Raw genomic sequence first — 13,426 nt, forward strand, 5'->3', positions numbered from 1 at the left:
AGTTATTACAGATGAAAATTTTTAATTAAGTCATCATACATCTTTTCAAATTAACTGTTTTTTAACTTACCTGAAGCCTTTGAAGAACTTTGGAAGTACAAGTGTTAACAGAGAGGGTATTTAGTAGAGGGGGAAGAGCTTTTCTTTCTTGAACTCCTGGGAGGAGGCATCTCAGATGGAGAGGCAATTTGGGCATTAACCTCCTGTGCCCTCTTAACCACTCCCTTCCTGAGAAAGATCCAACAACTGTGGGGAGTGTCTTGCTTTCCAAAGACCTTTCTTTCTATGTTTATTTGCTTGCCCTTGCATCATTTTCTCCAACATTTGCCTGCCCAATAAAGGATGGGCAAGAAATAACAAAAGATTTGAAAGCCAATCAAATCATCTGGATAAATTGTTAAGACCTGGAATAAGATTAGCCAAGAAGCATTTAGCTAAAATAAGGATTGGGGGGAAATCTGTGGATTTCATTTTGATTGTGTTTACATGACAACAAAGCATCTGGTCAAGTTAGTGGAAAGTAGGCAAATTGTTTATGAAGTTGTGTAGACAAAACCACCAGTTGATCCAATAATTGCATTTTCAAATTGATGGGTTCTGTCTTTCATATACACTGCCATGCCCATAATCATGAATATCTAACAGTTGCATAAATTATTATTTTTTCTTTTTTTGGGTAGATTAACAGTTTACTAAAGTCTCAATCTTCAAATATTTTTGTTGGTTTGTTTCATTGTTGCATTTTTCTTCATAGCTATATGATTGGGAGTGTTGGAAACAGTGAATTTTAACTTTATTCAGTTAGTTTATTGAAGAGTTGTTTAACAGAGTTTCTTCCTGACTACTTTTTAGTGGATTCATTTTTAAAAAATCACTACTTAAGACAGAAATGTTCATGTCATAACACATATTATATTAAATTACTGTTATTCATAAATTCTCCAAAAAATTGGAGTCATATTGCTCATTAATATTTTAACTAGGGGTTTCCCTAGTGGCACAGTGGTTGAGAGTCCACCTGCAGATGCAGGGGACACGGGTTCGTGGCCCGGTCCAGGAAGATCCCACATGCCACAGAGCGGCTGGGCCCGTGAGCTATGGCCGCTGAGCCTGCATGTCCGGAGACTGTGCTCCGCAACGGGAGAGGCCACAACAGTGAGAAGCCCGCGTACAGCAAAAATAAATAAATAAATAGATAAATAATAAAAATATTTCAACTAGATAGTATGGTTATAACAACTAATATTCAAACCAAAAATGTATTCTTGACTAGGGCAAAACTATTGTCTACTATTATTCAGAAACTTTTTAAAAATCTGATAGGTGTGTTCATTAATATTAAAACCAGATAACATGGTATCAACAATAAAGCAAAATCTCAGCCAAAAGTGTGTTCTTGACTTGGGCAATGCTACGTGTTCATTTGGTAAAGAAATCTGTGCTCCTGGATCAAAGAAATACCAAAGTTCCTTAGAGAAAACCTCCTTATTGGTGCCAGTTGGCTATTTAGGATACAGGATTTTATCTACTCAAAATGACATTATTTCACTCTGTCTAACAAATTTTGTTCATTATTTTCAGATTTCCAAGATGTCAGTCATTACACTACATGCCAAATATTTTTATTACAAGTATTTATATAATAGCGTAAGCATACATCATTTCTTAGTTTAAAAAAGAATCACTATTCATTAATACATACTACTGAATAGTGTTATGACTATTCCACCCAAAGGACGAAAATTTATGTTCAAGATTATTTTCTCACGATGTTTTGTTCAGTCCATGGCTAGTCTGAGCCATGAACTCAAGACTTCAGACAAAATTTCTGGGATCTTCCCAGTAAACCATAAATGAAAAGGTTAACAAGAAACACAAACAAAAACCAAAGCTGCTTTAGATCAATATAGTATTTTTCTTCCAAATAATTGTAAACACTATTACATTTATTACTGTAATTGAAGTGCCTACAATACAGATAAGAGCTGCTATAACATTTTATTCTTTAAATTGGACTACATTGAAAAGACTTTATGTCACTTGCCCAGGGTAACCATGTAGCAAGGTTGGTCTTGAGTTTATTAAATAAAGTTTCTTCTCGGCCTAAGATTGTTCTGCATGTCTACATCTGGAATTGTATTCATCTAATATAAATAATAATTATCTCTATGTGGTAAAATATGTGATTTTTTTTTACTCTGCTGAATTGCTTGAAATACTTAACATTTTCACAAAAAGTCAAGTTTTTGAAATCAGTAATGTAAAATCAAAATACATATTTGAACTTATCTCACCTGATAATAATTATTATGAATAAGACTTTGAATCTCAATGTGTAATTCACGATACATTCTCATAGATTTCACCATGCTGTGTTCTCATTTCACAGCTGAGAATCTGAGGGTGCTAAGGTTAAATAATGTTTCACATGGCTAGTTACTCAGATCTTCAGGATACTAACCCAGTGCTTTGGGGTGGATTGGCTTTCAACTTCATTTAGTGAAGTTGGTAATAAAGCTTTAATATATAATGAAAACCATATTGTTATAAACTACTCCATCAACAAGAAGATCCCCATACTGTTAGACTCAGGAGTTTGACTATAATGGAAAACAAATCAGCTTTAAAGATAGATGATCTAACCAGAGGACACAAGTAGGAAACTGAGCCAGTCTTTTCCCCAATGAGGCTGAATCAAATGAACAAACAAAATCAAATTTATTGCTCACTTGAATTCCAGCCGTTGTATTGACATTATTCAGGATAACACAATTCTTGGTTTTCAGAATATCCTGGAAAATTTTCACTTGAACCTATGCTCATTATCTAAAATGATATTCAGGAAAATATCAGGAGAAAAACAGATAACTGGATAAAAATAAGCTTTCTTATTTCCCCCAAACAACTATTAGTCAGGAAATAAGATACTGATTGCTCAAGTTAGATTTGGATAAGGACAGGAAATTACATATTTTTAAATAAATAAGGTTTCCCATCACACAAACATATAATAATACCCTTCTGTCATTTGTGTTAACATTTGTATTACCTAAAATAAACTCTCATCCTGATGTTCTTCTATAAATGGCATGTGACAGAGCACACATTGAAGCAAATATAAGTTCAGAAAGCATCCTCTATCTTTATGTTATAAGAAAACTTCAGTCTTTCCTAAACAGACAAACTTTATTTTGTTGCTCTGCAATGGACATGCAATACAGTTCATCAGACAATAAATAAATTATGGATTTTACAGTGAAAGATCTTTTCTCCTTATTTGAGAACAAGCCACCACTTCCTTTCATGCTGTACTAATCCACCACAGCCCTCTAAAGCTGTTTCACAAATGTTAATGTTTTGGCAAGATAAACGAATGAATAACACAGTAATGACATAGATGCAGTTTGCAAACTGCAGGCTAAGAAGCATCCATACTACTTGATTTATTCCTACAGGCCTGGGATTCTGGGCTCCCCAAGCCTGGTGGAGACAAGGAAGTTTATTTCACACCCACGTTCTTCCACATAGCAGAATATAAGCAAGCTTAAACAAAAGAGATTCTGATTAATTCTGTTAGCAGGCACCAATTACTGCTACATATCTCAGGCATGATTCTGTGTAGGGGCATAAGAGTGATTTTAGCCACGAGGGAAAGATTTGTGAGGCCAAGATGTTACAAGAGTTGAGAACTCATGCCTCATGCACCAGACATGGGTCATACCCATGTTTAACATAACCCACTCCATGTTTAGATTGTTAAATATTTGTCAGCCTTAAAATCTTCACATAACAATGTTGATGTCTAGCTTTTCTTGAAAAATCAGAAAATAACACTAAACTTGCATTTTTGCTAAAAATCAGTGGGAATCAGCTTCCAGCAGAAAAAACTGCAAACAACCCAAACATGTAACAATAGGAGAATGAATCAATAACTTGTGGCATGTTCATGCATTGGATAAACATAACTAATTACTGATATACTCAACAACATGAATGGACTTTACATACAAAACAAAAACAGTAGTACCTACTGTATGATCCCACATATGAAGTTCAAGAACAGCCAGAACTAACCAATGGCAATGGAAGTTAACATAAGTTTACTTCTGGTAGAGAGGGTTGTTTGGGGATGATGGAGAAGTTCCAAATCTTGATCTGGGTGCTGATGGTCACATGAGTGTATGCGTAAAATGTTTACACCTCTGACAAATTTGAGCACTTAACACACATCACTGTAAGTACTTTGTGCCTCTATAAGAAATAAATTTCAACAAGAAGAATTAATTGGTTGAAGAAAAAGTGGCCTTTTTAGGTGGGGTGTCATCCATATGCAACAGCTGGCTCATTACATGATCTGCTTGGCAAATAGGAATTGATGCTTCTTGCTCTAGACGAGACCGGTGGTTCTCAAAGTGTGTGCCTACAAGAGTAGTATGAGCCTCACCTGGGAGCATGTTAGAAAGGCAGATTCCCAGGCCACACCCCAGACCTGCTGAATCAGAATCTATGAGTGTGGCCCCAGCAATCTGTTTTAACAAGCCCTGCAGATGATTATAATACACTCTCCAGCTTGAGAAGCACTTCTTTAGGGTACCATGTACATTAAGCACACAAGAAAAGCAGACTTGGCCTATATTAAACTATCTGTTCTCTATTATCCCCTCCCTCAACATATTTTAAGAAACTCAGGAACAGAAAAATCAGTTGTCTTCCTCAAAGAACTTCTTTCAAGTTCAAGTGAGAAAATCTCCAGCAATGGATGTACAACAAACACGCCCCCCTTTTTGTCTCAGACATCAGACAGATTTGGTTTTAGCGTTGTTACAACTGGACTGGAGACACTCTCAAAACAATGTAAAAACAGCTTTATATCTTCCTGATTATGGAAACAACACACATCATGAAGCATTTAGTTATATTATGACTCTGAAGAAAAAATGGATATCTATGTTCAAGGAGGTAGTGTGGATCTGGAGGTCATAAAAGTGTCTAGAAATTCACAAATCAAGACCATTCAGGGGCTTCCCTGGGGGCACAGTGGTTGAGAATCTGCCTGCCAATGCAGGGGACACAGGTTCGAGCCCTGGTCTGTGAAGATCCCACATGCCACGGAGCAACTGGGCATGTGAGCCACAATTACTGAGCCTGCGCATCTGGAGCCTGTGCTCCACAACAAGAGAGGACGCGATAGTGAGAGACCTGCACACTGTGATGAAGAGTGGCCCCCACTTGCCACAACTAGAGAAAGCCCTCGTACAGAAATGAAGACCCAACACAGCCATAAATAAATAAATTTAGAAAAAAAAAATAAGACCATTCATCATCATTCTCATAAGACTCACTTAAAATGCCATTTGAAGATCTCCATTTGCTGAGAAAGCTATCAAATTTTTAGCAGCCACAAACTATAATGTAGCCAAAGTGGACATTCTCTGCCAACAGCAAAGGCATTTCTGCATCATTTGGTGGGATCAAAGTAGTGTTTATTATAGACCTATTAACTGATCAATATTAATTGGAAAAGCACAAAACAATTACGTGATATGACAGTCATATTCTCAGTATTTGGAGAAAAATTAAATTTCTTTTTATCAGATCAAATAATTCTTTTTTTAATTTTTATTTTTTATTTATTTTTAAAATTTTTATTTTATTATTTTATTTTTTATTTTTTATAGTTTTGACCGTGCCATGCAGCATGTGGAATCTTAGTTCCCCAACCAGGGATCGAACCCATGGCCCCTGCAGTGAAAGCATGTAATCTTAACCACTGGACAACCAGGGAAGTTGCTAAATGATTCTTCATAATCAGACCTAGATATAAGTTCAAAAAGAAAGATATATGTTTGTGTCCATCACAGTATTTACAAATATCTCAGCATTTAAAGGAAAAGAGAGAAGGAGGGAAGAAAGGAGAAAGAGACAGACACACAGAGAGAGACAAAGAGAGAGATCTGAGAATAATCAATGAATATAATAAAACAAGAAGACATAATATCATGGTCATATTTCAAGGTAGTGATTCTCTCAATTGTTTCATTCAGTACTTCACACTATATGAACAACCAGAGGGATGGTGAAAAGACTATTTCAGACTCACTTTGGTTACCAAGTTTACCTATAATCTGTCAAATACCTGGTTGGGGAATAAATGTAAAAGTCACATGATAAGGGCTTCCTGGACAGTTCGGCAATACAGTCACACAAGACTCCAGGCTCCAAAGGGGTCCTCAAGCATAAGTTGAATATTCTGTTGTTGGCTTGAAATTCTTAATAATCTTATCTTTGAGTTTGTGTTTTATAATAAAGGATGATGGGACCATGGAACACGTGCTGGGGCCTGGGAGTCTAGAATCACACATTATCCCATACACCCCACCCTACCACCCTGCCACCACCTCCCCACATTTCCTGAACAAGTCCTTGGCTGCTGGCTGAACCACCGGCCCAGTGGCAGTGCCGCCATCCACTGCCGGCAGGGTCCTGGGCACAGAGGAGTTGGGACAGATCATAGGGTGGTGTTCAAGCACCCGTGAGGATCCCCATGTCCAAGGAAACATGACATTAAATAGCAAAGAAAAGAGATCTTGACAGGATAAGAGAAAAACCTTGAAAGAAAGGAAAAGGTCTTTTTCCTGCTTTTTTGAACAGGGGCCCACATCTTCACTTGGCATGGCCCTCACAAAGCATGTAGCTGGCCCGGCATGTGACTGTGAGTGGAAAGAAGCAAATGAGTAAAGAAGAGGAACTAGGAGGTATAAGAGAATGAATGGGTATGCACAGGGAACAGAGAGGTAGTTCAGGCTCAGAGATTAAAATGGTTGAATTCCACAGTTACAATTTGACCCGATATCTTCTTTTCAAAAATGCTTTATTTCTCTCTGAATAAGAAACAATCTATATCATAAAATACTCAGATATATTCTGATACTAAAGATGTGAATGGAAATCTACATTCAAAGAAGTAGAATAGCCCAGGGTGTTAAAAATTATCTAGAAAAATCATAAATTACCACCAACCTATCCCAGTTCTCTCAAGTGCTATCTCCTCCTCCAGGCACATCCAGCCTTCTGAACCTGCGCTTAGATTTTAAGAACACGGTTTTAGGGATATCCACACACAATGCAGGTTTATAAACAGGGAGATCATTATCTTTTTACCTCTGCACTAGCTACGTCCAATTTCACCCAGGGATATCTTTTGTTTTGTAGCACGTGAGGCTGCCAGGGGATGACGTTGTCTAAATCCATTTTCAGTGTTTTATTTTTAACAGTTAATATATTTCCAGGATGCAAGTCCATTTCTTTCTAAAAGGTTCCTAGGACACTCATTGAAAAGTCAAAAGCAATGAACTTAAAATAGCAAGGGATTGCTATTTTGTTGGAGAAGAACGACACCCTTTGTATCAAAGTGGGGAATTACAGACTGTGGTCACCCTCTGCACAGTGTCTCTTTGTCAAGTAATACATGCCAAAAAAAAAAATCATACAGATGGGAAAATATTGTGCACTGTCAGATCTTGGAAACGGGCAAAAGATTTTTCCTCACCAATGTCTTGTCGATGACTTTCACATTCTGGCACCCTGAAAAAATAATGCATACATTTAATATGAAATGAATGCAATAATAATCAGGCAGGTAATCGTTTTCCCAAGGAAGGAATGTAAAACTTGACAAATGTAAGGTTTATGATTCAAGGTAGGCTTGCCAAATCTCATGTGGCATGAGACCATTTTTATTACCTAAACAGTCCTTAACACAAAATGACTGGCACATATTTTTATTAACACAAAGAGTATATTCTTTTCTGCCACATTTAATAGAGAGTCAGTGGCTGAAAGCTCTCTTTTAGGATATGTCTGTAGCAAATTAAAATGCAGAGTGAGGATTCAGAGAATGGTGTCCTTTTCACTGATGCTGTGTCCACACAGCCTCAGCTCAGGAGTGTGTAGCCCACTGATCTCCAGAATTCTATCTGTGGGGACAATCTGAGTGATACGAATCACAGAAAAGGAAGCCCTCATTACTTTCAAAAGTGGGGGAGGTGACAATTGACTCAAGGTGATTCTTTGCATCTAGAGGTCCATTCTGAGTCAAATTCAGTCACTAGGAATAATGGTGATTATTTACTTGTTCGTTTCTTCAGCAAATATTTGTTATTTAGGTGCTATGCACTGCTCTAGACACTGAGGATACTGCAGTAAAGACAACAAAGATCCCTGCCTCAGGGTTCTTACTTCCAGAGAGGAAACAGAAAATACATAATGTGTGTAATTAAAAAATAAATTATGTGATATATTAACTATAGAAGGTGTTAGGTGTTATGGAAAAATAATGAAATAGTAACAGGGAAAAAAACTGGAAGTTGAGTGGGTGGAGGACAAATTGCCATTTTAAATATGGTGGTCTGGATGGGATACTGTGAGAGAATAGGATGTAAGTATGACTTGAAGGACATGGGAGAGTTAGCCACGTAGATATCTGGGGAAAGAGCTCCAGGTAGGAGGCGCGGCCAAGGCCAAAGCCCTACGGCTCAAATATGTCTGACATGGTCAAGGATAATCAAGGAGGCAAATGTGGCCTGGGTGGAATAAGCAAGAGTGAGAATGGGAGGAGCTGAAGTCAGAGAGGTGACAGAGGTCAACCACATAAGACTTTGTAAACCATCGTAAAGACTTCAGCATTTACTCTGAATAAATTGAGAGCCATTGGAGGGTTCTGATCGGAAGAGTGATATGACCTGAGTTCATGTTTAAAAGGATAGTCCTGATGCTGTGATCAGAATAGACTGGGACAGGGATGGAAGCAACGATGGACAGGCTGACCCGAAGTTCCCTAGGAAAGAGAGAAAATGATGGGAAGGATACACAGGAAGACCATCACAATATCCAAGATGAAGAAAGATCGTGAAGGCTCCAGACAGGCTGGTGGCAGAGGAGGTGGTGAGTAGGTCTCTTTTACAGAAAGCACCTATGTGGATGTGAAGTTATGAGAGAGAAAAGGAGTCAAGAGTGACTTAAGATTTTTGATCTGAGCAACTGAGACAATAGTATTAACATGAACTGAGACTGGAGAGTTGGAAGGTAGAGCAGGTTTAAAGGGGAAAGTTGGCAGTTTAGTTTTGGACAGGTAGACTTTGAGATGCCCCTTAGACATCCAGATGGAGCTGTTGACTAGCCAGTTAGATTTCTTACTCATGTGTTAAAAGAGGAGGAAGGGTTCAATGTAGTGTTCACCCTTAAGGTAATAATAAGACTCACCAAAATATCCCTGAGAAGACTGTCAAAGACTAAGTGACCACTCTAGACAGCACACACTGTGGAGTTCCTCCGTCCAGAGAGCACTCTGCACTACAGCTGTGGGTATGCAGCCAACGTTAAATTGAATTACACTCCAAGTGATTCCATCCTCTTACCCTTCAAATTCACTTCTCTCCACCAAGGAGCCTGGCCTAAAGACACCCAGAAGAAAAGAAGTTGTAAATGAGAGTGCCAAGTCTTACCACTTAGAGCCATGGCCAACCAGAATTCTTCCTTCAGTATCTCAAGGACACCCTGAACGCCTTTCTCTCCCTAAGCAAATAGAAGACACAGATCTTTTGAGTAAGTCAGTCTGAATGGTTTCCCAGATTTATTTCACAGTTGAGTCATCCTGTTTTATATATTTATTGCTTTGTCCTGTCATTACCTGCGAAGCCAAGCCCCAAATGATCGGTCTCCCCACAAACACAGCCTTGGCTCCCAGGGCCAGAGCTTTCAGAACGTCAGTCCCCTTCCGTACACCCCCATCCAGGAAGACTTCCACCTTCCCTTCCACAGCCTCCACAATTTCTGGCAGAACATCAATCTGTGGAGAGAAGAGGTCAGTAAAGTGATACTATGCATACTGAATTGTTCTCCAATTCAACTTCCTCAGACCACCAACCATCTGACAGGGCTTAGAGTGAAAGAGGCTAGGTTTAGAATCAACAGTAAAACTCCTAAAATAAAAGAGGTGCAAATGCTAGTAACAAAAAAAACAACTAAATTTGGAACTGAGTGACTTATTTTTCTATCAAAGTCCAAGGGTTTTATTCTATTCCTGATATTCAAATTCAAATATCATGATCCAAAAAATATATAAACACAGTTTATAAGCACATAATGATCTTAAAAGATACAGAGCTGTTTTTTCATTAAACACATAAATATAAATGAATTATCTTGCTCATATAAATTATTCTGAACATTATTTACTCACTGAAAAAATCAGTTGTTAAAATTCATACTCAGATTGTAGTAGAAGAAATGGTATATAAAAATGCAAACACCACCAGTCACAGAAAATCTTAGTCTCTGATTTTCCCATCCAAAATACAGGAATATGTACAATAATGTAACAAATATATATATAATAATATAGCAAACATCCAGCTGTACATTAGAGAACTCTCCCTGAAAACATTTTTCTTGCTTTTAAGGAAAATTACCACATGAACCTTGAAGATCCTCATCTTGATTGGCAATTGATGATAGGCTTATATCAGCACTAGAGAATATAAGATCCTCATTGAGGTCAATCTGGTAGATTGCACTATTGTTCTTAATTCTTTACACCACTCTGAACCCACTTTTTCCAAGGTCATTGGTAGTGTTTCCTACTAAAAGAAACAGAGTGCGCTTGCCACTCCTCGACAGTGGCCTTGGCCTTGCAACCTACTTTGGCCAATGACACTTGAGCAGAGGTGGCAGAGTTCCGTTTCTGGACGTAAGCCTTAAGAGACCTCATGCGTTTCAATTTTCTCCTGCACCTTGCATGAGAGGAGAATCCCCCAGGCAGTGCTTCCCCTTTAGCTGAGACCCAGAGAAAATATTCAGCAAGCAGAGCTGTCCCATCCAAGCCCAGCTGGACTTGAAACTTGGAGCACAGCCATCTAACCAGTATCAAATCTAGATCGGCAGACCCCCAGTTGACACAAAGATTCATGGGAATAAAGACTCTGTTGATTTAAATCAATGAGTTTGGAATCTTTTGTTTTCTAGCTCGTAAAGTTGGTTAATAGCCAATATTTTTAATAGCTAGTAACTGATACAATTGGCTACTTTGATGTGAATCTTTGCACTTGAGGGTGGAAACAATCCTCAAGGTGACCTGTAGATCAAAATCTGTAGAAATTATCCACTTTCATCCCCAAGTATTTAAATATAAAATTAAGTCCATACATTCAAGTGCAGTTTTTCTAGAAATAATTGTGCTGAAATCACTCAAAAGCTTTCCCACTTCTCCCCTAAATTTTTCGAGGCTCAACTTAAAGAGAGTTTTGTGTAAAAGGTTGAAGACCAAACCTGACTACAGATTTGGAGGAAGTGAAGGCAACAGTTGGAACAGGGCCCCTAAAAACGTTTGGCAGGTAGTGTGATTTTCCCCTTTTCCTTTTGGCTTTTCTGCCTGGCCAAACATGCTTTGGATCCATTTACATATGTCCCTTTGCCTATACATAGTCCTCTTTTTACAGTCAGGCAAGTTACATCAACATATAAATGCTACAATTTCCAAGTGATGATGCAAGCTATAATTAAGCATATTTCCCCATTTGAAACCAAAACCAAAGAAAAATATTAGCTAGCTCGGGTTCAATACACATTTTCACAGTCACGCAAATCAAGTCTGTTTAGGGTATTTCCAATGCCCAAACTGGCCTAAAAAATAAACTAATAAGGATACTTAAAATGTGAATCCTGGGTTATAAAATGAAGTCCATATTGGTGTTTCCTGTGTCCTTGGACAAGGATGTTCTATCCATAGCTGAGCATTTCTATCCTCCCTTTCTTCTTTCTGGAGCTGCAGTTTTACTGTGTATATTTTATGCAGAATAATTCTGATCAGAGCAGATTAAATAAGTACATGTAGTAGAAAAATCCACTATTTTATGACTGTTCTGTTTCCCTTTTTTTCAGCTTGCTACACATCCAAGAGACAATTCATTTCATCTTTTCTTTCCTTAAAGGTTCTTTAGACAACTAATTTCAGGCTTATCTCCAGCAGAGTTTATCTACAGGAAAATACAGTAAGATTCCAATGTACTACTACTCACTCATCCGTCCATTCATTGATTTTTTTTTAACATCTTTATTGGAGTATAATTTCTTTACAATGGTGTATTATTTTCTGCTTTATAATGAAGTGAATCAGCTATACATATACATATATCCCATTCATTGATTTATCAAACACTTTATTGATTACCTGGCAGATTCCAGGGACTATGCCAGGAAGTTTAAGGAATCCAAAATTAATCCCACATGGATCTGACTCCCAAAGAGCTCCCCTCTTTCCTGTTCCTGCTCAAGGTACACACTTCCAGGGCCTCCCTGTCCCACAAAACTTCCACTCACAGGGGGTTTCTATCTTTCTATCTTCTTACAGCATCCAGTCCTATACTCTTGATTTCCAAACCAAAGCAGTTGAGCACAAACAAAAGCAGATAAAGCCAGAGGTGCTTTAGTTAACAGTGAAGGAGGCAGATTCCAGGCCACTGCCCACAAGTCCTCCTCTGACTCTCTACCCATCACGCTTCACCAGGCAGCCCTGGATGGGGGTGGGGGTGTGAGTTCTACTAAGCACGTTTAGAAAATCAGTGGTCCATATAGGTCTGACGATTGTTTGCAACTGTAAAAATGGCTGCAACTATTTCCTTCCCTATCTCCATTTCCTTGCAACATGACATTTCCACTCCTCCATCATGAGGGAGAAATGGGGCCAGAAGAGTCTATTTCCTCACCCCTTGAATCTAAACTAGCCTTGTGACTTGCTTTCACCAATAGAACAAGAGAGAAGTGACAGTGTGCCTGTTCTAAGCCTAGAGCTCAAGAGGCTTTGCATATTTCCACTTGCTCTCTAGGAAACCAGGCCACCTAATGTGCTAGATGTGAGATGATGCAGAGTCATCCCTGCTGATGTCATCCTACACTAGTCTGCGCTAGTAAACCCAGCAATTGACAACATACTCATATGAGTGAGCACAGCCAGGACCAGAAAAACCTCCCAGTGGATATCAGCTCAAATTGCCAACACACAAAGTTGTGACATGAATAAATGGCTGTTGGATTTTAGCCAGTAAATTTCAGAGTTGTTTGTTACACAGCAAAAGCTAACTGATATATCAAGTGTCTCTCAAAGGTAGAATTTCATGAATTCATTTCAGAAGGAAAAATGAAAGATCCCATAGAATATGCCCAAGGACTCAATTTTAGAAACACTGATTTAACAACCCAAAGTTTATTTTCTGAAAAGGTTTTACAGTTGAGAATTTTCACTAGAAAAGAATGTCATATTTTTACGTTTAAGGTAGTTTGGGTCCAGTTAGCATCAAAACAAAAATGAAAAAATGAAAAAAGAATTCTCCTAGGGTTCAAAGACTCTAGAGAATCTGTCTTTAGACCCTAG

General features: G+C 38.2%; 1 protein-coding gene across 1 annotated transcript in view; it reads right to left on the minus strand.

Annotated features, from left to right (window-relative positions):
• Positions 1-6,436: 6,436 nt before the first annotated feature.
• Positions 6,437-13,426, minus strand: part of HAO1 (hydroxyacid oxidase 1) — a 58,414-nt gene continuing 51,424 nt past the window's right edge. Inside the window, exons 6-8 of the mRNA XM_081256045.1 lie at positions 9,689-9,847; positions 9,504-9,573; positions 6,437-7,584 (exon numbers count right to left, since the gene is read on the minus strand). Coding sequence (XP_081112171.1) covers positions 7,514-7,584; positions 9,504-9,573; positions 9,689-9,847 — 300 coding nt within the window. The 3' untranslated portion in view covers positions 6,437-7,513. The remainder of the gene's footprint in view (positions 7,585-9,503; positions 9,574-9,688; positions 9,848-13,426) is intronic.

The sequence above is a fragment of the Mesoplodon bidens genome (genome assembly GCF_964165515.1).
Source record: "Mesoplodon bidens genome assembly, chromosome: 15".
Taxonomy (NCBI): Eukaryota; Metazoa; Chordata; class Mammalia; order Artiodactyla; family Ziphiidae; genus Mesoplodon; species Mesoplodon bidens.